The following is a 24940-nucleotide window of genomic DNA, read 5'->3' as shown; positions in this document are numbered from 1 at the left end:
TCCTTGCAGTAGATGAGCTACATGTTTACTTATTTTATAAGAGAAGGTGGGGAGGTGGAATGAGATGAAAATAGTGGTGATGAGGTGTTTAGGTGGACCCTCAAGGTGAATAGAAGAGAACAAGAAGAGAGGAGCAAGGACTGTGGGTGGGACAGGATTTCAAGGGTGCAATGGAGAATTACAGTTGAGGAATCATGGAAGGGAAGTAAGTGACAACTGTGAAGACTGGGCACAACTGAAAGGGTAGATGTAGCAAATGGGGGATAAGGGTGGGGGATACCAAATGATGTATGTGTCAAGGAAGGTAGGGGAAAGGGAAGGCTGGACAATGTGTATGAATGTGTGTGTGTATGTGTGCATTGTATGTGTGTAGTTGTGTATAGGTTTGTGTGCAGAAAAATAAACAGACAAAATAGATGGATTGATATCTTTATTGAAATTTTTATTACATTGAAGTTAATTAGAATAATAAAGATAAAGTTAGATTTCTGAATATCTTTAATATTTTAGAAGTATAAAAGTAAGAAGTTTTTTGAAAATTGCTAATATTTTGGGGGAATAAAAATGAAAAGATTTCTGAATATTGCTAATAAAATAAAAGTAAATTAAGAATTCTGAATGTTGTTACAGATTTCTGAATATTGTTAACATTTTAGAACTTGTAACAAACGTAGAGCGAAATATCTGTTATCAGTTATACATTGTGATGTTCCTGTCATTTCTCTTTGCAGTAGTTCATCCACTAGTTGATTTAAATTCAGTAATTCCTATTCTCCATCACTAATTTGGAAGTATCATATCTCTATTTCGTACTTCAAGTTCTTACATTTACCTGACAGTTAGTAAAATACATGTGAATACATTACATTGAAATATTGGATTAGATATCGGATTAAAATATGTTGTTTATACTTTCCTTTTTATATTTTACAATTTATTCTTATTTTGTCTGATTATTTCTGTCTCAAAATCATTAACAACAACAACAACATCCATTCCTGAGGTTAGTGTTGCTGTTGCCTATGGTATATTATGATTTAGTATGTAATTGATACTTTAAGTGCAGTAAATGTTAATTATATAGTTATACAGTTATATACAGTAGAGAGAGTTGAGGGAATTTTCAATAATTTATGAGACACAATTCCTAATTTTAAAGTGTTATCATTATATTTTATACTTGAGATTCTTGCATTTACCAGATTTTAAGCAAATTTATGTTAATAGATTACATTAAAACATTGGATCAAAATAGTTGGTTTATACATTACATTTTTTTCTTTTAGAATTTATTTGTATGTCGCTATGGTTTGTTATTATTATTAACTAGCTGATACTTTAAGTGTAATAAATGTTAATTATATGGTTATATAGTTGTATGTAGGAGAGGGAGTTATCAATAATTTGAAAAGAAAATGTTTCATCAGATTCAGGTAAGTCTTCTCCAAGAACAATCTCCTTATGGCTTTGTTTTCATGAGATTCTCTTTTAACCATGCAAGAGATGTATCAATATTTTTCATCTGAAAATAAAGAACAATTGTTTGTTATTTTGTATTTAATATATACAAGCTGTCATATTTATCTTTTCTTTTTTTTATTTTATTTACCTTCAATTACAAATAAATTTTCATCACACTTATTAAATCTTGAAATATTTTTGATTTACTGCTGGGCATTGTACTTTCTTTCAGTTTGTGTTTGGCAGTTGTGGTGATAGTGGGGGGAGAGATGTCCCAAATTTAAAGTAAATATCAAAAACCAGTAAAACTTATGTATTAATGTATTTCGTATAAGATAAAACAACAATCTGCCTCAAATGATAGAGTATGAGATTAAATAATGTGAGTGGCTGTATGGTAAGAAGCTTGCTTCCCAACCACATGGTTCTGGGTTCAGTCCCATTGTGTGGCACCTTGGGCAAGTATTTTCTACTACAGCCTTGGATTGATCAAAGCCTTACAAGTGGATTTGGTCAACAGAAATTGAAAGAAACCCGTTGTGTGGAGTGGGTGTGTGGTAAGTAGCTTGCTTACCAACCACATGGTTCCGGGTTCATTCCCACTGTGTGGCACCTTGGGCAAATGTCTTCTACTATAGCCTCAGGCCGACCAAAGCCTTGTGAGTGGATTTGGTAGACGGAAACTGAAATAAGCCTGTTGTATATATGTATGTATATATATATATATATATATATATATATATATATATATGTGTGTGTGTGTGTGTGTGTGTGTATGTGTGTGTATATGCTTGTGTGTCTGTTTGTCCCCCCAACATTGCTTGACAACCGATGGTGGTGTGTTTACGTCCCCGTAACTTAGCGGTTCAGCAAAACAGACCGATAGAATAAGTACTAGGCTTACAAAGAATAAGTCCTGGGGGCGATTTGCTCAACTAAAGGTGGTGCTCCAGCATGGCCGCAGTCAAATGACTGAAACAAGTAAAAGAATAAAGAGTAAAAGAGTATATATATATATATATACATATATATATATATATATACACTTTCCGAGAAGGTAACAGTGATGGAGTAGGTGGTGTGGGCATATTTCTTGCAGAGAAATGGGTGGATAAGGTCATAGAGGTAGTCATAGTGTGTGATAGAATGTTTAAGCTCAGGCTAGTCTTACAGAATACCATAGCTACAATTATCTCTGCCTATGCCCCACAAGCAGGCCTACCAAATGAACAGAAGGACCACTTTTATGATATTCTTCTGCAGGCAACCTTAAAAACGAGGGACAATGATCTTGTCTTTGTGGCTGGGGATTTCAATGGGCATGTCAGACGGCACCCTATTATCTTCCATGCAGTATATGGGGGCTGTGGAACTGATTTCCAAAACGAAGAGGGAACAGAGCTACTGGAGTTCTGTGATGCAAATGACATATTGATCTGCAACACCAACTTCAGGAAGCCAGCCAACCACCTGATCACCTATCAATCAGATGATTGTACTAGCCAGATTGATTTTATTCTCACCAGACAGTGTGATGCATGGTTGCTCTTGAATTCAAAGACCCTCCCCGGTGAAGAATGTACCCCTCTTCACACCAGCATACACTAGTCATTAGTGACTAGACGTGCTGATCTCTAATTACGGAGGGAACCTGTGGTAGAAATATATCCAGGACAACATGGGACGAGGTGGCAGAGCATGATCTTCGAACTTTGAACCTCACAGAGGCAATGACCACTGGCTGAGATCTTTGGCGATTATGCTGTGCTTGACAAGACCCGTCAAGGCAAGTGAGTTCATAGTCATGACTGATGCTAGAGTCATGTAACGGGCACCTGTGCTGGTGGCATGTAAAGAGCACCTTTCGAGTGTTGGGCCTCATGGAGGGGAGTTCCTTTTGAGTGTTGGGCTTCACAGAAGCAAAGTGGCTGTGTTACTTTCAAGTATTGGGCCTCACAGAGGCAATGACTAAGACCTTTGGCATTATGTCATGCTTGAGAAGAAGACCCATCAGCCCAAGCAAAATCACAGGCATGGTAGATACCATTGTCATGCAAATGGCACCCACGCCGGTGGCACATAAAAGCTCCCATTACACTCTCATGGTGGTTAGCATTAGGGAGGGTATCCAGCTGTAGAAACCATGCCAAATCAGCTTGCCAGTCTTGGTCAAACCGTCCAACCGATGCCGGCATAGGCAATAGGCGTTAAATGTTGACAATGATGATGATGATGATGATGGGGTCAGTTTGTTCAACTAAAGGTGGTGCTCCAGCATGGCTGCAGTCAAATCACTGAAATATGTAAACAAATAAAAGAATAATATATTGGCCAGCAAGAGCATCTCTCTGTAGTCTCTCAATTTTCAAAAAATAAATCAGATCTTTCTTAAGAAATTAAAGACACATTAGATAATGTAGTTCTCGAAATATTCAGTTAGATAAAACATCAGGATAGTCATGGCTGGATTCTTCTGATTGTAGATCATAAATCATAGGTGATGAAGTACTGATTTATCAGAGCTAAACTAGAACTAAACTAAAACTACACAAACTTTTCTCTATATACTCCTCATTCTAATCATGCCACAGTTAATTTTTGGCTTTCATCTCTTTGAGATTAATTAATGAATAACAGTCCTGTGCTATGATTAAAGCTTATAATGAAAATATTTCCTTATTTAGTTAAGTCTCTTTATAAACATATTCTATCTCCATTCAACAATATCCTGTTGCAGTCTCTTGTATTGGAACTGTACAAGACATGCTGTTCTAGTAAATGGATTATCGTATTAAGCAGTTATTAAGAAAATAGACTATTGGTTGTTTTAAACATATCTTGTTCAAATTACATCTTCTAAAGATGTCTAAATTAACAAAAAACAAACAGAAGGAACAAAAGGCTTCAACAATTGCTATTTCTTTACAGACTAATATGTCCTTCATTAGTATATTATTTGTATATATATATATATATATATATATATATATGTATATATATATATATATATATATATATATATATATATATATATATATATATATACACGATAGTGCAGCAAACATACATATCAACATTCCAGTTGCATACAGGAAATTCATATTCACTTAATAGGCAAACCTCATTCACTTACCATTAACATAATTTGCTAATTAGTGAGACGTATCTTCTGTTTTCAAACAGTGTCACACCAATAATTAAAGTTCATCTGAGACAAATATGTCTTGACAACTAATCAGCATTATAAAGGGAAATAACTCAAATGGGACCATGGTCTGAATTTAGATTATTCTATTGGGTTGGTGCATAATTATTGCAGCTTTTTTTCAACAAAAACAATAACAATATTTAACTAAAACATCTTTAAATGATGGTCTGCCCGTCTGCCAAGCAAATGGGAAGCAGTAATTGAAGTAGAAGGGGAATATGTCCCAAAATAATCATTTAAAGATGTTTTTGTTACATGTTGTTATTGTTTTTGTTGAATAATAATTGTTGCAAAAATGAAAAAAGTTACAATAATTATGCATCAACCCAATAGTTGGTGGAAAGAGACATTTTATGGTGAAAGAAAAGAACCAGGAGGAATTTTGGCCAGTACAACCTACAGAATTACGAAGCATGAACTAAGAAAAGTAACTCAAGTAGACCAGTATAATGAGAAGTTCATCTTCCAATCTCTGTGCTAAAAATTTGAATCTGTTTGTTTCTTTTCCTCTTAAAACTAGTGAAGATGTGTTGCTTGTGCCTAAGAAACAATGGTACAACCCCTTCACAATAAAGCTGACCTTAGTACCTATAACCATTGTATTTCTAATTCATCACTTAACAGACCAATCTTCTGTATCTATGTCTGTGAGAAATTCTAACATTCTCTAAATATTATTCATTCAGTTATTTATTTTGTTTTTATATTTGATGAAATAGGTGCAGGAGTGGCTATGTGGCAAAATGTTTGCTTCTCAAGCACATGGTCCTTGGATTCAGTCCCACTGCATGGCACTTTGGACAATTGACTTCTACTATAGCCTTCAGCTGACCAAAGCCTTGTGAGAGGATCTGGTAGATGGAAACTAAAAGAAAACCATTGAAAATGACCAAGACCTTTGGCATTATGTTGTGCTTGAGAAGAAAACCCATCAAGCTGAGCAAAACTGCAGTCGTGGCAGATACTGGTGTCACACAAATTGGCACCCATTCCAGTGGCATGTAAATTCACCCTGTCGTCATGTAAGTGGCACCCATGTAGGTGGCACATAAAGCACCCATTACACTCTTGGTGTAGTTGGTGTTAGGAAGGACATCCTGCTTTAGAAACCATCAGCCTTCTAGCATGCCAGCCCAGTCAAACCATCCGACCCATGGACAACGGATGTTAAATGGTGATATATATATGAATATACATACATATATGTGTGTGTTTGTGTGTATACTTCTTTGTGCCTGTGTATGTCCTCCACCACCACTCGAGAACCAGTGTTGGTGTGTTCATGTCCCCATAACTTAGTGGTTTGCAAAATAGACCAACAGAATAAGTACCAAGCTTAAAAAGAGGAAGTTCTGGGGTCAATTAGCTCAAATGAACTTCTTCAAGGTAGTGTCTCAAAATGTTCTCAGTCTAATGACTGAAACAAGTAATAGATAAAAGACAAAAGATAAATATATAACTTTAAAAAGGAAATATTTACTAAAGAATAGCAATAAAATTTTATAGAAGTTTTTATGCTAAAACTGGAAAATAAATTAAAAGTAATAAATTACAAACCTTTTCATCAACGTTGTGTTGTAATTCTTCTTCCTTTGACGTTAACTGGTCAATTATTGAACATAATTTATTAAACTTTTCTACAATATTCTGTGAATTTTCATACTGAGAATTGTTTAGTTGCTGTTGTAATTTTTCTACTTTCAATGTTAATCGGTCAATTCTGGAAGGAAAAAAATATTACATTAAAAGGTTTTTATGAAAAGCTGTGGATGCAATTTTTAATGAAAATCTTTAAATGAATCAGAAACTTAAAATAGTTTGGAACATTGATAATTTCTTTTTATGTTATTTAACCTCAGGTCAGCCCTGATTGAGGATTCAAACGATCACAAATGTTCCATTCCTGAATATTCCATCTTCCATGTACCTAGTTGCAGTTACTTGGTGACTTTATGAGTGCTGGGGGCATGAAAGAAGCATCTGGTACACAAGTGTAAAGTGGTTGGCATTAGGAAACAACCATATCGAAGGTGACATTGGAGCAAACAGTTCAACCTAAGTCAGTAAAGAAAACATGTTACATGCTGCTGCTGATGATGATGTTCAACATTGTCCAAAAGTGTCTGTCCATTTTTACTTGTAGAGTGGTTCACAATAGATCAGTTTTGTGCTCAATATATTTAATGATGGAGGGTGGTGAGCTGGCAGAATCGTTAGCACACCAGGCAAAATGCTTAACGGTATTTTGTCTGCCATTAAGCTCTGAGTTCAAATTCCACCAAAGTCAACTTTGCCTTTCATCCTTTCAGGGTCAATTAAATAAGTACCAGTTATGCACTAAGGTTGATGTAATCGATTTAATCTTTTTGTCTGTCATTGTTGTTTGCCCCCTCTATGTTCAGCCCCCTGTGGGCAATAAAGAAATAAACATATTTAATGATGGAACATTCCTATCATTAGTACCACCCATGCCAGTATGGAAGGTGGGCATTAAACAATGATGATGATGATGACTCATAATATATCAGTTACTGTTTTCAACTGATGATTTCCCTCAAGAAATTTTCTATGTCATGAAATTAACAACCAATCTGAAGTTATAAGCAAAACCCAAATCCTTCCTATAAAATTAATTGACATTTTCCTTTTATTTGTCAGTATAAATAATTATACTTTGAGATCAGACAAAATATTCACAATCGAAGAAAATTATTGTCAATTTCTAACCAGTGAAAGAGTTATTTGAGGAAAAGGTCAAAGTTGCAAGTGTAGGAGTTAATAGGATATAGTACGAATAGAACTAATGGTCAAGTGTTTGTAGTTTGTCATTGGTGTTGCATGAGTTCAAGGTTGAAACATTTAACTGATCAATCCTCTTAACAATAAATAGGAGAATGCAATAAAGGAAATTTGAATTTGTAGTGTTGGCTTGATATCTTTCTTTGGAATTCAGACATAACATCTTTTCATACAGTTTTATGGGTAACAAAGTAAAGTAGACCCAATAAGAATAAATGAAGCCTTGAAAATAAACAGATAAGTTTAAATACTTATCCATTTAATACTTATCCATTAGAATCAACTTTGTCATTAACCAATCAGGGCAAATAAAATGTATACTATGCTCACAAGTGTATCTGGTCAACTACATCCTACCCTTAATCTTACAAGAATTGCTATTTTTCCCTTGAGAAAATTGTTTTGCTAGTGTCAGAACATCAGCTTAATGCATATAAATTTGAAAATGAAATCACTTACACATCCTTGTCATTACTGTCAGATTTATGCTGCCTTAAGATGTAAGACTGAACCATCTTGTGCTCCCACTCAAGTAATTCTTTTTCTTTATTGTCATATTTACATGCTGTGGAAGGAAGTTATAGCAGCAATTAATTATTGAAGTAACAAGTTATTCTAGATAAGCTGTAGTGGTTACAGAAAGTGTCAAGATAAACACACAAAGTTGTAATGTTTAAGGAATGTAGGTGCAACTCATAATGCTCTACAAGAGATTAAGGAGTGTAGCAGTTAAGGAAAGATAAAATTGCAGTGGCTGTAGAGTACACTAGTAATGGTTATATAAAGCTCTAGTGATGATAAAGTATAGTGATAACATTGAGACGAAATTGTAGTAGCTTTGAAAGGTAGAAGCAACATGGAAATACTGCTGTCGTAGTTATAGATTCTATGGGATAATGTTGGAGATGCTACAGAGTTGAATAGTAAAACATACATCAATGCTGTATTGGTTAGATAATGCTGGTGTAACAAATCAATCATTGTAGTAATGAAGTACAATGGAGTACACTTATAAAAAGTTAGTGGTTATAGACTGCAGTTTACATCTAGAGAAAACGTTGCAATGGATTACATTATGTAAGTGCTACTATGTGCATAATGTTGTGGCTGTAGAGTTTAATAGTAACAGAAAGTTGTAGCAGCAATGGAATGTAATCATAATATATAGACAATGCAGTGGCTATATAATGTAGAGGTAATGCAAATATATATATATATATATAATTGCTGTGGAGTTAAAACATAGATAAGGTTAAAACATAGATAAGGTAACTAGGACATAGTTTTAAAAAGAGATTATGTTGTACTGGTTATTAAGTGCAGTGCTAAGATAGATTTGCATTTGTTATGAAGTGTAGTAATAATCCATTAAATACAAGAAAAGTTTGGATTGTCCTTGAAGACATTAAACCAGAATAATGTTGTAGTGTGTTTATGAAGTATAGCAATAACATTTTTGGATATTTTAATGGAATTGGTGTATCATTGTAATGTACAATTATCAGATCTGACAAGTCCAAATATGCTGAAAGTAAAGGATACTTCCAGTGAGAATGATTCCCTAATCATGTGAGAAAAAGTTATTGCAAGAAGATAAGTGGAAAATGAAAGGTCAGTAGTTGTTGGCAATATCCCTGCTGAACTGTTGAAATATGAAGGAGAGGTCAAAATACTCACAATCTGGTAGACAAGGGATTGACTGACACCCTAGTCTCAATTTCTGATTATACTGCTTCCTAAGACAAGCAATCTCCAACCATGTCAGAATAATCACAGTATGTGTAAAGCTCAGTCAAACAAACAAGTTTATGTTCAGAACAACCTTGAACAGACTGATGCTTGAGACAGGAAACATCGTAGCTGTAGAATAAGTAAACTTCCATAAAGCTAGAAAAACTACTGAGCAGATGTTTGACATGTTCATCCTCTGCAAGAAACACTTTGTGGTATTAAATAATCTTAGACTAAATTTTCTAAAACATTAAGACAAATAATTATAGAGTTTGGCATGATGATCTTTGTATTCCACATGAGGCAAAAGTTGGCTCATTCTGTGCCGAGACAACCAGTTCAGTGTTTCTTGCAAGGCACAATCAAGATGGTGGGTGTACAACACCATAGGAATCCATTAACTTTGTCTTCTCTCTTCCCATCTTTTTAACATGTTGGAGCATGTTATGACCAATACCTGTATGAACAAGACCATATGAACACAGTCAACATTTGAGGGATGAACATGAAAAACCTCATATTTGCTGACAACATTGAAGATCTCATAAGAAGGAAGGTGAAGTGGTTGACTTAAAGAAAAAAGAAAAGAAAGCTGGAATATTATGGTCATGCACTGAGACCCAGCTGCTTTGTAAAGATCATTGAATCTTGTTCTTCAAGGAACAATGGAGGGAAAAAAGGAGATATAGAAGGAATGAATGATGTACACACAACATGAAGAAGCGGGCCCCAGCTCTGGTACAAAACTACATCAGATAGAGGAGTTTGGTGGACAGTAAGCTCTTAAGTACCTCTAAGTCACCATCAGAAGTTGAGGTCCCAGGCAATTAATAGAGTGGTAGTACATATATCATGATGTAGTTGCAAGATAGTTTAGTTCTAATAAACAGGTAAGAATGTAGTAGCTGTGAAATGCAGATGCATATATAAGAGTTTATGAAACATAATGGTAACACAGAGAGTTATAGAGGCAATGCAGTGAATGGTAATAAAGTGTAGTGGTTATGAAGAAGATTAGGCTGTTGTGGCTATGGATTATAGCAGTAATACCTGGATAAAGTTTTAGAGGATCCTTTGTTATGGCACATACTTATGTTGTTAATGACTAACAAACAGGTTCCTTGCATACATCTCAGTTGTGTAGCATATTGATGCAAAATATTTCTAACAGTAAAAACTGTATCCTATAATATGCAGAAGTACAAATTTGGAAAATCACAAATAATAGAAATAAAACAAGGAAAAAGATACTTACAAAATACATATTTTATTTTCAGCTCCTGATCTTTTGCCTTTTTATACAGATAACGACAGAACTGGTAGATGTTACTGAGCAGTACAAATGGAGGAGGCAAAGGAGGGCGGATAGAAAACTCATTGATAATGTCATATCTTTGGAAGGACCAGTGGAGATGACTTTTTTTCTGAACTTTTTCATAAGTAGAACTGAAAATGGAAAACAGAAAATATTACAGAGTACAACTAATTTTCATATTGTGATTTCAATAACGTCAGATCCAATTTTATTATCACTCAACTACAAATTAATTAACTTTATTTCCATATTTTAATTCTATATTTATATCACATCAATATTCCTGTAAATTTTCAGGGACTTTATCAAACAAGGTTGAACATGCATTTTTATATGTTTGACCAGACTCAGTCAAGCATTTTTGTAGGAGATGGGCAGTTACCCATACATATGTATTTTACCCATACATCAATGCTGTTGATGTTTATCAGACGAAAAGGCTGACAACTTGGGCCAATAGAGTTTGATATCTGTGTTACTTTAGGCTTTGCAGAGAGAACAGAAATCTAGAACAAATACTGCAGGGCATTTTGCCTGATTCTCTACAATTACACTACCCTGGATAAGCACTGGATAAGTCATTGTAATGGTGAAAGGTAACATTGTCCTTGGTGGGATTTCAAAAGTCAAAACACCACAAGGCATTCGGCCCAGCCTTTTACAAGAAATATAAAGGAAGAGGTTTATTCTTATTTCCACGGTTATTTCCACATAGACTGTCATTAGAGGTCCTTGAGCTGGCTGATTTGAGTCAGTGTGGAGATTTAGAAATAGCAAATATATATCATCAAAGAGGAGAATGAAATTTTCAGGTAGAGTTGAAGTCAATGTGCTTGTTGAAAAGAGGGCTGAATTCTCTGGTAGGTCCATGTGTTAGGAGAGATTTATCAAGGATGGGCAGTGTGAGCAAGAGGGAGAGAAAGGGACAGAGAGAGTAAGAGAAATATCCCTGTTATTATTATTATTATTATTATTATTGTCTTTGAACAGCTTCTAACGCTGGAGATGTACTACAGTGTCAGCTGTTCACTACCAGTGAACTAAGGTAACACCTCTTATTTTTTGAGCACCTTCTGGAGTATTCAAATGGTTCCAAGCAGTGCTGTTGTCTGCAAGTGCTCCACCCTTATTGCAGCCCCTATTTGTTCCACGTACTTCTCGAGATTTTTGCTCACTATTCCCAGGGCTCCGACAATTATTGGTACTACTGCTACCTTTTCCATCAACCACAACTGCTTAACTTCTCCAAGGTAACCTGTCATATCTATTATTGACTTTTCTTTCTTCCTTATTGCATACCTTATTGTCAGCTGGGCATGCTATGTCTATGATCCAGCATAGTTTTTTTTTTTCTCAATTAAGACTATGTCCAGCTTCCTATTCTCAATCTCATGGTTGCACTGAATCATAAAATCCCATAGGATCTTTGCATTCCTATTTTTGACAATGCCTTCAGGTTTGTGGTCATACCAATTTTTTGCTCTGTCAAGTCCTTTCTTGTTGCAAAGTGTCTGATGAACAAGCCTGGCTATATTGTCGTGGCATCTCTTATATTCCTTCTGGGCTAGTGGCGTACATTGGCTGGTAATATGCCATATGGTTTCACCATTTTGTCCTCAGATTCTGCACTTATCACTTTCTGCTGTGTTGTCTATTCTGCATTTTGTGTAGTTTGTTCTTAGTTCTCTTGGGCAGCACAGATTAGAGCCTCCGTTTCCAGTTTTAAATCACTTTTTGTTATCCACAGCCATCTTTTTTTCCTCTGTCTTATCTTCAACATCTCTATGAAATTGACCATGCATTCTTTTCTTTACCCACCTATTTTCAGTTTCAGTCGTTTTCAATTTCTTGCATAGTGCTTTATCTTTGCAATATTTCATCCTACACAAGCCTGACCTTCTTACTTCTAGTAATAGTGGTTCTGTGGCATATTTTACATACCATGCTATGTTGTTTTCTTCTGCTCTAATGATGTGTTCGAATCTAATAAGTCCTCTTCCCCTCTTTTTCTTGGTACATACAGTCTGTCTGTGTCTCTCTTTGGGTGGAGTGACCCATATCTAGTTAGCAACTTCCTTGTCTTTCTATCTAAGCTGTTTAGTTCGTCTACTGTCCATATGATTACCCTGACTTTCTATTTAAATAATAATAATAATAATAATAATTTATTGCTTTATTGGCCACAAGGGTTAATGTAAAGATACATAAAATTACATGACGGAGACATAATCGACAACACAAGATGATATAATGGATTTTCAAATCGAATAAACATTATAAAAAAAGCAATGAAAAATTGAAGTGGGGGGAGGCGCTTTAAGATCATCATGGAAAAACCCACAAAGCCCACAGGTGCCTGATCAACAGGGTAGAGCCCTTCTATAATTTCCTTTTTTACAAGTGTATGCTCAGAATTGGTCGTTTCACATTGGCCATTCTTCCAACATTCGCCCACCTTTCAACAAACTTGCTGGAAGACAACACTTCCCTATCCACTCTCACTTTCCTCTCCAAGTGAAACTTGAAGAAGTTTATGAGGGCTTGGCCAAAGAGGAAAGTGTCTGACTTTAGCCCTTTCAGATGAGTCAACCATAATATCGCTTTTGCTACAGCGACCAGACAAATAAAAACTCGCTACCCCTCGCAGACAAAGAAGGGTGGTGGGGTAATCTTCACTATGGATTCAGCTGATAACTGGATCTGTCCTGCATGTGACAACAGGTGTTTGACATAAACCCACAGGTCAGCAAAACTCGAACACTGGACAATGGAATGCAGAACAGTTTTATCACTCTGGGTGCACCTTGGGCAGGCCCGGCTGATGGTATTTCCATGCCTGTAAAATTTATTCTGGACAGGCAGTGTCCCTCGGTAATTCTGCCAGGCAAAGATTTCTGGAAGTTATTCATAGGCTCAGGCCCGAAAATTCTCCAAAACAGACTGGCTAGTTGATTCTCAACACCTAGAGTTTCTCCGAGAATGTTGTCACACTTTCACTCCACTAACCCTCTATAGAATGCTAGAGTGGAACTACCACCAACCACATTGCCCACCTGGTTCAGAGCTGTGAATGCTTGATGGCAATCAAGATGCCAAGCACCCTTCCTCGGTCTACACCTAATCCAGGTTTGCAGTTCAATCAAAGAGACAAGCTGGGGTAAAGTGAGTCTTACAAATGGCGACCATATCTGTTCACCATCAAGGAAATGCTGGAGATGTCATAATCTGAGTACATCAGCAACCACAACATGCCCAGCCCTCCATTCAGCGGTTGTTGTCAGCAGATGGAATGCTTGACTTGTGGAATGCCTGACCAGTGGAACGTGCTCCTTCCATAGAAAGTGGAGGAGTATGCACACTAGCTTGGTCAACCAGCAAACAGCGCAAGGGACGATGGTCAAGCGGTAATAGATGACGTATGCAAAGTATGCATTTGCCATCATCACTCGACCTTTCAGGGACAGCTTCCTCTAGGCCCATTTCTGGGTGAGACTGGCTACCTTGCTTGTCACCTCGTCCCAGTTTTTCTCCACCTGAAGGTCTGGACCAAACTAGACTCTGAGCAATTTAAGAGGACTGCTTGTCCAGCACCCCACGATACTGTTGGACAGCATGGACTTGCCTCTCCAGGTGCTAAGGAGGACCCATTGTAGCAAAACAAGCAGTATGGTGGACCTGTTTGAAAGGGCTAAAGATAGACACTTCCCTCTTTTGCCAAGCTCTCATCAACTTTTACAAGTTTAACTTGAAAAAAAAAGTTAAGGGTGAAGAGGGAAGTGTTGTCTTCTAGCAAGTTTGCTGAAAGGTAGGTGAATGTTGGAAGAATGGCCAGTGTGAAAGGACCAATTGTGAGCGTGCACCTGTAAAAAAAGGGAATTAAACAAGAAGGGCTCTTGCCCTGTTGTGATCAGGTACCTGTGGGTTTTGTGGGGTTTTCCAGGATGACCTTAAAGCTCCTATCATATTGGGAGGTTTAATTTGTTTAATTTACTTGTTATTTATTGTATCTTCCTGCTTTTGTCTTTTTACGTCTGTGTCATCTCATTTAATGTTATTGTATGTTAGCCCTTGTGGCTAATAAAAGAATTGACTATTATTGTTGTTGTTGTGCCTTGGTGGCGCATGTTTTTTGAGCTCTCCGTAAGTGGATATTAATTGTTGTATTTCTTTATATTTTTTGTCTGTTTTGTTGAACTGTTTTGTTTTCTGAACCCCTTTTGGAGTGCTGAAGGGGTTCTTTTGTTAAAAGTTCCCCCTATTAGAGACGAATTTTGGACATTTGGTCCTTTTTTACCAAAAAAAAAAAAAATGTTTTTTGTTTTCACTAAAAGCAATATGAAGTCAGTCGTGGAGGGGAGTGTTTCTGCCTGTTAGCCAGTACACTGTTGATTTCTCCCCTCTTCACAGTGCTAGCACAAACAGCAGTACCAACAACACCACCACCACTCCCATAGAAAATATTCAGAAAGAAAACCAAGAAATGACTACCAACTCCACCACCATGAACACAGACAACAAAGAAAAAACAAGCAACAACAAAAAGAAAACCACGCACACAACGACCATCAATGCAAACTCAAATGAGAAACATAATGTTAACGATTTCGCTTCAGCAGCGAAGCAAACCAAAGAGAAATGTACTTTTACATTGAAAGAATTAAAAATTGCAAAGGAATTGTTAAGGAAGTATGGAAATGATGTCTTCCTTAACAACCTACAGGATTTAATTAGGGACATCAACAAAGAGAAAAAAAATTAGTCACTTACAAATGTATAAACATAAAGAAGTGGAAAGTAGAACATGTTACTCAACAGCAGTTGGAACTGATATTGAAATCTATATGGAACATAAAAACGTATGTGACACAGGGTAAAAATTTTGGCACTATCAATGTTCATTTTGCTACAGAAAAAGAAGTTAAACAACATTCTACAGTACCCCTAAAGACAGAAGATTTTATGCTCATTCCAACATATATGGGTAGGCACATCACGAAAATAAAAATTTCAAACATCTCCCCAGAAATACTTATATGCTGGTTGGCGGCGCAGTCCTACTAGACATAGAGGAGACTGCCACCATCCTGGAGGTGCAGAAACTACAACAGCAGAGCTGGATGGATCAGGGGATGGAATTGCTCATTCAAGTTGAACAAAAAAGCATAAATTCTATCCCCAACTCAATGAAACTGTCAGACGGTACCAGGCTCCATATTATAACAGAGGGTAGAAAGCCGTGATGCTACCACCGTGGCGATACCAACCACTTAAAGGTTTCTTGCACTGAAGAGAATGAAGAGGGGCAACCAGCACTGCTACCAACGCCTGCAGTGGGGGAATATCCAGCACAGTAGCAGCAGAAGTGGTGGATGCAACAGCAGCATGAACAGGGGTTGCAGCATCACCATTGACAACACCAAAAGCAATGCTCCCTCCAGCCGTTGCCGAGGCTCCACCAACACCCACACCACTAGCAGCAGAGGGAGTACCAGCAACAACAGATGAAACCCCGCACGCAACCATCCTAAAACCGCAAGACATTCTCCTTCCCAACCCAAACAACTTGGACTACTCAAGCACTGAGGTTGGGAAGGAAGACTGGCACATGTTCCCCTAAAGAAACAGAAAATGCATAACAAAAGAGGGGAAGCGCACACAGGCAGAACAACCCAATAGCAGCAAAACACAGACACAACCACCAACAACTTACACCAGCATCATTTTCACCAACACTATCACCTCAAACACACATATTAACACAAATTGTAACACCAAAAGACTCCAGAAGCACCACAAACCTCACAGCCATATATACAAACAATACAGATTTAACAACATACCTCAGGGACGTCACAAACATTACTATGGAGGATTTTGTTTGCCCCCCCCCACACACACACAACACACCACCACCACACATACAAATTTTAAAGATTCTTATCAATGCATACAATAAAAATCAAATTTCCTGAAGCTGTTAGGTTACTTCAAAAAGTATTATGTAAAAAAAAAACTATACAAAAATCTACTGGTGAGAACAGCCACCCCAAAGAACGAGGAGGCCAATGGTAAATCAGGCTCTCTTTAATTGTTTGTTTTCATTTTTTTTTCTACATGGTCGGGCTCAAGATAGGTTGTTTAAATGTATGGGGTCTCAGGTCATCTTGGAAACCATGCCATCTTTTAAATGACTTGAGGTCCGTCAGCATAGATGTAGAAGCCATTAGTGAAACCAGACGTTCCAACCCACGGAACCTCTTAGCCCTCTTCAGTGGATACGAGATATTCTTATCATCGTGTCGGTTGGGAGGAGGCAGTGGTGGAACAGTGGTGTTATTTCAGAAAGGCCTGAATTTGAAAATAAAGGTAATCTTCCTGAATCCAGAAGGTAAGTTGGTGGTCCTGTATGTGAATGGCAGTGATGGTGGTGCCTTCAGACTAATGGCTCCCTGTGCTCCGACAGGGGCAGGGTGACCTGATTATTTCAAGCGTCTGGATGGTTTCTTGAGAGCGTCTCATACTTTAGTGTTAGTAGGAGACTGAAACACTGTCCTAGATGGACGTTTAGACTGTGTGGGGATAACTGATGTGAGAGGGGGTTGCAAAAGCCTCGAAAACCTGCTCAGATGTTTCCAGTTGTTTGACAGGTATCAACTAGATTGCCCAAATGTGCCAATGTGGACTTGGACAAACCATATCGGTTCATCTAGATCGTATTTAGATAGGGTGTTCTGTAGGCCTGCGGACAATGATAGCAGAGGGTGTCTACAATTTCACATGGTCGGCTACACAGATCACAAATTTGAGATTTTTACAGTCGACGTAAATAGACTTCATAGACAGGGTCCCAGTTATTGAAAGCTGAACATGTTGTTATTGGCAGATTAAACTTACAGAGACCAGATTAGTGAATTAGTTAAGTGGGCGTTGTGGGGCTAACTGATAGGAGAGTGGGTTGCAAAAGCCTCAAAAACCTGCTCAAGCATTTCCAATTGTCTGACAAGTACCAACTAGATTACCCAAATGTGCAAATGTGGACTTGGACAAACCGCATCTGGTCATCTGGATCATATTTAGACAGAGTATTCTGAAGGCCTTCAGACAATGATAGCACAGGGTGTCCATGATTTCACATGGTCATACATTTCTATATTTAAGAGATGAGGAATTATGTACATTATTTACATTTGACGGATATTTGTCCTCATCTGGTTTGTTGTGAACACAACGTTTCAGCTGATATACCCTCCACAGCCTTCATCGGGTGTCTTGGGGGAAATTTTGAACCTGGGTTCTCATTCCTAAGGTATTTTTCGATGTTATTATTATTATTATTATTATTATTATTATTATTATTATTATTATTATTATTATTATTATTCAGGTCACTACCTGGAATCAAACTCAGAATCTTGGAGTTAGTAGCCCGTGCTAGCTCATACTCTGCGAAACTTTTTATCTGTAAGTATGAGATCATGGAAAACCCCACTGACGTTGAACAATGACAATGAATCTCTAAATGCTGGAGATGTAAGAATTTCATTTGACATTTTCCAGGATGACTCTCTATCACCATTCCTCTTCTGTCTAGCCTTAATACCTCTCTCAAAATTGCTCAATGATGCACAGTATGGTTATAAAATATTTGATAAAAATATAAATCATCTCATTTACATGGATGATTTAAAGCTTTTTGCAAAGAATGACCAACAACTCAAAGGACTACTAGCGATTGTTAAACAATTCAGTGAGGACATCAGGATGCAATTTGGCCTTGATAAATGTGCAAAAGCTACCTTTATCAAAGGAAAAATGACAAAAACATCTAATGTGAACCTTGACCAGCAAAATGTCATAAAAGAGTTAGAACCAGCGGAGAGCTACAAATACCTAGGGGTAATTGAAGGGGACAATATCAAGCATTCAGTGATGAGGGAAAGGATCAGAAGAGAATGTTATCGCAGGGTGAGAGAAATACTGAAGACAGAGCTGAATGCGAGAAACAGGATCGAAGCGATCAATGCACTAGCCATACCAGTCGTGACTTACAGTTTCAATATCGTTAAATGGTCAATTACTGAAATATGTAATGTTGACAGAAAAATACGAAAACTGTTGACAATGCATAGAATGCACCACCCTAAGGCAGATATAGAACGTCTTTATCTGCCGAGAAAAGAGGGAGGCCGTGGATTTCTACAGCTGGCATTAACAATGAAGGTAGCCACAATTGGCCTAGACACCTATCTGAAAAACTCTGAGGACTGGATGCTAAAACTTGTCTCAAAACATGAAAGCAAGAAAGCATCTTACTCAGTAACAAAACAGGCAAAGGAATATCTAAGTGAATTCCAATTGCAACAAATTCAAGAATTAGACGAACTAGAAACACCTGCAGAAAAAGCTAAGCGCTCGAAAACTCGTGCTAAAATTGCTTCCTTAGATATTATGACTGATAAATGGCATGGAAAACCTCTCAATGGCAAATACCCAAAGAGAGCGAATAATGCAGATATTGACAAAGCCCTTACCCATCAATGGCTAATGGCCCCTGGCTTGAAATCAGAAACAGAGGGGTTTATCATAGCAGCCCAAGATCAATGCCTACCTACAAAGAACTACCAGGCCAACATATTAAAGAATGGCAGCTCCCCATTATGTCGTATATGCCAACAACAAAATGAGACCATCGATCATGTTGTCTCCATGTGCAGTTTGCTTGCGCCTACAGAGTATCTCAACAGGCATGATAGAGCTGCACAATATATTCACTGGGTAATTTGCAAAAACCTGGACTTGCCCCATAATAAAAACTGGTGGGAACACAAACCACCCCCAGAACTTGAAAATGATCACATCGCACTCCTCTGGAACTTCACCATTCAAACTGACAGAAAGATAGATGCAAATAGGCCAGACATCATACTGAAAGACTTCAGACAAAAATCATGCCTCCTCATTGATATGACTGTCCCAATCGATATAAACGTATCTGTCAAGACCTACCAAAAAACTGAGCAAATATAAAGATCTTGAAATAGAAATTAGCAAAATGTGGAATCTGAAGACGAAAACAATACCTATTGTCATAGGTGCCCTGGGAATGACAGCGAAACGGGCTGATTACTACCTAGCTCAGATACCAGGAAACCCCAAAATGGCTGAAGTTCAAAAGATAGTGCTCATGGGAACTGCCCATATCCTACGTAAAATACTGTCTATCTGATCTCAAATTTTAAAACATTCTCTAGAACAACACTGTACAAATCCAAATATATGGTACCCTAGGCATAACACCTACATGAACTTCTAACTTGTCTCTTGAGATCTCTGGGTGAGACTTGGATCCAACTTGTACAAATGCAAAGCAAAAGTCAAACATAAAATAATAATAATAATAATAATAATAAAAACAACAACAACGACATCGAAAAATACCTTAGGAATGAGAACCCAGGTTCGAAATTTCCCCAAGACATCTGATGAAGGCTAGAGGGTATATCAGCCAAAATGTTGTGTTAACAACAAACACGATGAGGACAAATATCCGTGAAATGTAAATAATGTATATAATGTTCACCTGGTCAATTACAAAGACCACAAATTTGTGATCTGTACAATCAACTTAAATAGGCTTCATAGACAGGGTCTCGGTTACTGGAAGCTGAACATGTCGTTACCAGCAGATTAAGCTTACAGAGACCGGATTAGCGAATTAGTTAAGCACACAATGACGGTAGCAATCATCAACAACAACTGTTAGTTTGCTTTTAAAAGAGCAATTATAATAGAATTGATTATGTTTAGCAAGGCATTAGTGATAGAACGAAATAGAATAGAATCTAGTGAGGCAGTTAGATGAGTCACTTAGGAAAGGCTTTGCAACCAACATGCTGGCTTCCAAGTTGGCCCTCAACTAATACTTCGACGCCAAATGCGTAGATTGCATTGTTAGAGCTAAGACATGCAGTCTATGCAGGAAGGGAACGATGAGCCCGAGTGGCAGAGACAAAACATGATATAAAGTCACCATTCAGTCTTTTGTGGACCAGAACGGGTGTGAAGTGTTCGAACCCCTCAAACCCTCCAACGTCTGCAGTAATCTCTAAAGAGTCAGTACATTCAGAAAGGATGAGAGGAGGCACCCTTGAGAGACCGAATGCAATATGCCGAAATGGCTCCAACAGGTGACCATTCACTCAAACAACAAAGCAGGTGTTGCTGTACAAAGCAGCAATCCAACCACAGAAAACCAAACCAAAACTGGCTGCCCTGCCAAGTATTGATGGTCCACCCCATTGAAGGCTTTAGATTGGTCTAAATTGGTCAGACACCCAGCTTCATTACCCACACTTTCTATGATGTAGCGCACGAGTGAAGGTTGTTGTATGTCTGTGCTTTGCCAACCAGCTTGTCTACGACAAGTGCCAACCTCTTGTCTAGCACCTTGGCCCAAATCTTGAACTCTACATTGAGCAGAGTGATGGGCCTGAAATTTTCTATAACGTAATCCTTGTTTGGATCCTTTCTCAGCAGTGCCACTGCCTCTCGACAGACAAAAGTGAGAATTATCCCATTGTGCTGCGAGTTGCAGTTGATGTCTACTAAACAGCCTGCAAACAAGTCTGTCATCAAAATTTAAAGCTTGTAGGGCAGACCATCCAAACTTGATGATCTACCACTCGTGCAGCTCTTCATCACTTCCTGTATGTCTGCAGCTGTTATTGGCCTTTTGCACCACTCTCCCTCATTCTCCGTGAGTTGTGGCAGGCCATCCAGATCCACACTGAAGTCTACCCTGTTATCCATCCTTCCATTCCTCCTGAACAGTTGAGCAAAGTGCTCCTGAAAAGCCACACACTTCTGTTTCGGTTCAAACACCTCACATCCGTTCTGGCCCACCAAAGACCAAATGGTGGTTTTATTGCCACCTTTTGCCTCTGCCATGTGGAACTATCGTGATGCTTTCCTTCCCTCCTCGCTTAATGAACGTGCCTTAGCTCTGACAACACAGCTTTTATGTTTGGCATTGACAAATTGGTTGAGGGTTAATTTTACCATCAACACATCGGTTGTAATGCCTGCCCTAGGTGCCTCATCTAACTTTGTAATTAAATCTCCCTCTATTCTATTTCTTTCTATCACTAAACTGAATTGATTCTACTCTAATTGCTCTTTTAAGAGCAAACTACCAGTTGTTGCTGACGACTGTCCCCTCAACACCTGCTTAATTAATTTGTTAATACGGTCTCTGTAAGCTTGACGTGCTGGTAACGACATGTTCAGCTTTCAGTAACCAGCACCCTGTCTATGAAGTCTATCTAAATCGACAATACAGATTACAAATTTGTGGTCTGTGTAGCCGACCATGTGAAGTTGAGGACATCCTATGGTATCCTTGTCTGCTTGGCACATTCAGGTAATCTAGTCGATATCTGTCAGACAGCTGAAAACGTTTGAGCAGGTTTTCGAAACTTTTGCACCTTCCTCTCCTATCAGATACTTCCACGCAATCAAAACGTTCATCTAAGACAGTGTTCCGATCCCCAACTTACACTAAAGTCTGAAACTTTCTCAGAAAAACCTCCAGATGCTTGAAGTAATCAGACCATCCTGCCCCTGTCGGAGCATAGGCAGCCACCAATCTGAAAGCACTGCTGTTCACATCTAGGACCACCAACTTACCTTTTGGATCCAGGAAGACTGCCTTTAATTTCAAATCCGGACCCTTCCAGAAAAGCCCCACCCCCAGCTGACACAAAGATAGAAAAATCTCATATCCACCGAAAAAGGTGGCGAGGTCCCGTGGGTCAGATAGTCTGGATTCACTAATGGTCGCTATGTGTACACTACAGGAGCTCAGGTCACTTAAAAAGGGACCTTGTTTCCAAGGCGACCTGAGGCCCCTGACATTTCTGCGACCTATTTTGAGCATCACCATGTTAAAAGAAATTTAGGACAGAGAAGAGCTCTACTTAGCACTGTTGTGTGGTATGGTGGTTCCTTTGGTCTTTGTTGTGGGAATTTTCACGAGGTTTTTGTATATTCTTTTTGTGAAAGTTTTTCAGTGCGACACAGTAGCTTCCGGGAATATTGTTTTTATCGTGTAATTTTGTTGTCATTTTTAAGATTTGTTAGTGTGGTGGTGGTGAGTTGTGTGTTGGGAAGACAAAGTTTGTCATTGTGGTGTTTGTATTGTCTCTTAAGTATGTAATTAGGTTTATATTTTCTGTATTTATGGCTGTGAGGTTTGTCGTGCTTATAGAATCTGTTTGTGGTGGTGTTGGTGTTTGAGGTGGCAGTGCTGGTGGAGGTGGTATTGTTGATTGTTGTGTGTGTGTATGTTTGTTGCTGTTGTTGGAAAGTTTCGCTTTTTTTGTGTCTCCCACGTTTTCTTTTACTGTCTCTTTAGTCTTTTTCTTTCTTTTTTTTTAGGTGGGGACTGTCTGCCACTCACCCCTCTCGTCCTCAATACTGGAAAAGTCCGAGTTGTTTGGATAAGGAAGGGGAATTTTCTCTGAGTTTTGATTTTGTTGGGGTTCACTTGTTGTTACTGCTACAATAGCTGTTGTTGGTGATGGTCGTGTTACTGGTGGTGGTGGTGGTGGTACTTTGGCTGGTGGTGGAGGTACTCCAGCTGGTGGGGTGGTGGTACTCTGGCTGGTGGTGGCGGTGGTGGTACTCTGGCTGGTGTCTTTGTTGTTGGTGTTGGTGGTAACCTGGCGACAGCTGGAGGTGGCATCGCTGTTGCTGCTGCTGCTGCTGCTGGAGATAATGTTGGTGTTTGGGTTGGTTTCTGCTGCTGTACTTGAGGTGCCCCTGGTTCTGGTGTTGGTAGAAGGGCCGGTCGCCTCTCCCTCTTAGGGTGGTCAACCCTAAACTGGACTTGGGCACCACAATAATAGCACCTTGGCCTCCTACCCTCCACAACCATGTGTAATCTGGTGCTGTCAGGTTGGTTAATTGAGTCAGGGATTGAATTTAAGATGCCTTATTCAATTTGAACAAGGAGCTCCAACTCCTGACCTATCCAATTTTGTTGGTGCAATTTATGCACCACCAGTATTGTGGTGATGTCCCCTATATCAAGGAGGACAGCTGGCACCAGCCGACATATATTCATTTTAGGGGGCACCTCCCCAATTTTAATTTTTGCCAACTAAAGTATTGATGCGACCACCGAAAATACAGTTAGCATTATATCCCTATCTCCCGGGCTGGGTTTTGAACCCGTACTCTGGTCAGTTGGGGACAATGGTATTTCCTTCGTCTCGTCGGCAACCACAGCTATTTTTAGCGTAGCTGCCCCCTTTCCGGTCACCGAAAGTTCAGCAGGACAGGAATTGGTGGGAAGCAGTCGGCCGAAGCAGTGAGCAGAGAATTTTGGCCAGTGGAGTTCTGGCAGCCAGCAGAGGCAGTCGAGCTGTAGCAACCGGCCGGAGCAGTTGGGAGACAGCAGTTTGCCCGTGGAGATGGGGCCAGTCGAGGAGATGAAGTGAAGATGAAGAATAAGTCTGACAGAGAAAGCTATGGTCAGCAGAAAGAAGATGGGAATAAGTCTGACAGAGAGAAAGATATGGTCAGCAGAAATGTATAGAGTCCCAGTGAGAGAGAGACGGAATTGTAGTGGCAGACTGCCCTGGTCAGTGGAAGTAGCAGACCTGAAGGAAACGAACTTCGTTGTGGTAAATGCTTTTATATTATTTTAGAGAAAAAGAACTCTGAGTTGTTAACTGTGTTGTTAAATGCTTCTAAAAGAAAGGAAAAGAAAAGAAATACAAAGGAAAGAAGCAGAAGAACTTTGTTGTCAAATGAAACTTGAGACACAAACTTTGCGATGTAAAAATGATTGAAAAGCTTGTAATTGTTTGGAAACTTTGTCAACGTTATTGAACTGTCATGCCATGTATTGGAATTGTTATTATGTAATGCTCTATTCTAATGTTTTAAATGTATTCTGTGATGTTATGTATTAAGGAGGTGCTTCGCGTGCGGGCGTTCGTAACAGTATGTTAGCATGAGCAGCAATTCCTTTGTTTCTAGTTACACAGTGGAATGCTATCTTGCCTCCTGCTCTGTTGAAAATCACACTTCCACCCTGCCAAAGCACTTTCCTTTTGTCACATAGGTTTTTTTAGTCCAAATCGGCCTCAGGTTCATTTCCAACTGTTGTTGAGTGGCTCATTCTCTTTTCTTCTTGATGTCTAAAACTCTGTTGTATATTACTGCTTTTTTTTTTTTTTTTGGTTTCCTAAATTTATTACTGAAGAGTGTTAAGGAACACATTGTTTCCTTCCTTCCTTAACAACCCCTTTGCCTTTTTTTTAATTTCATTTGTTGTAAAATTCAACATCTTCTTTTGTTTGCCTTGCCACTGAGGCAAAATCGGTGCCACTTGATTTGTTGCAGTATGTGTTTGTGATGGT

General features: G+C 38.5%; 1 protein-coding gene across 8 annotated transcripts in view; it reads right to left on the bottom strand.

Annotated features, from left to right (window-relative positions):
- Nucleotides 1-416: 416 nt before the first annotated feature.
- LOC106871768 (uncharacterized) overlaps nt 417-24940 on the bottom strand; it is a 1221261-nt gene continuing 1196737 nt past the window's right edge. For 5 of the 8 annotated variants that reach the window (XM_089364843.1, XM_089364846.1, XM_089364845.1 and 2 more), the window contains exons 82-85: nt 10455-10645; nt 7928-8033; nt 6227-6389; nt 417-1522 (exon numbers count right to left, since the gene is read on the bottom strand). In XM_089364843.1, the coding sequence (XP_089220969.1) occupies nt 1460-1522; nt 6227-6389; nt 7928-8033; nt 10455-10645 (523 nt within the window). In that variant the 3' untranslated portion in view covers nt 417-1459. Of the gene's footprint in view, nt 1523-6226; nt 6390-7927; nt 8034-10454; nt 10646-24940 lie in introns of those variants that run through there. The other 3 variants (XR_016244689.1, XR_016244690.1, XM_089364848.1) reach the window with 2 other exon arrangements.

This window comes from Octopus bimaculoides, chromosome 16 (assembly GCF_046866305.1).
Source record: "Octopus bimaculoides isolate indiv1 chromosome 16, ASM4686630v1, whole genome shotgun sequence".
Taxonomy (NCBI): Eukaryota; Metazoa; Mollusca; class Cephalopoda; order Octopoda; family Octopodidae; genus Octopus; species Octopus bimaculoides.
The sequence above is the reverse complement of the archived record's forward strand: the minus strand, read 5'-3'. Positions and strand labels throughout refer to the sequence as shown.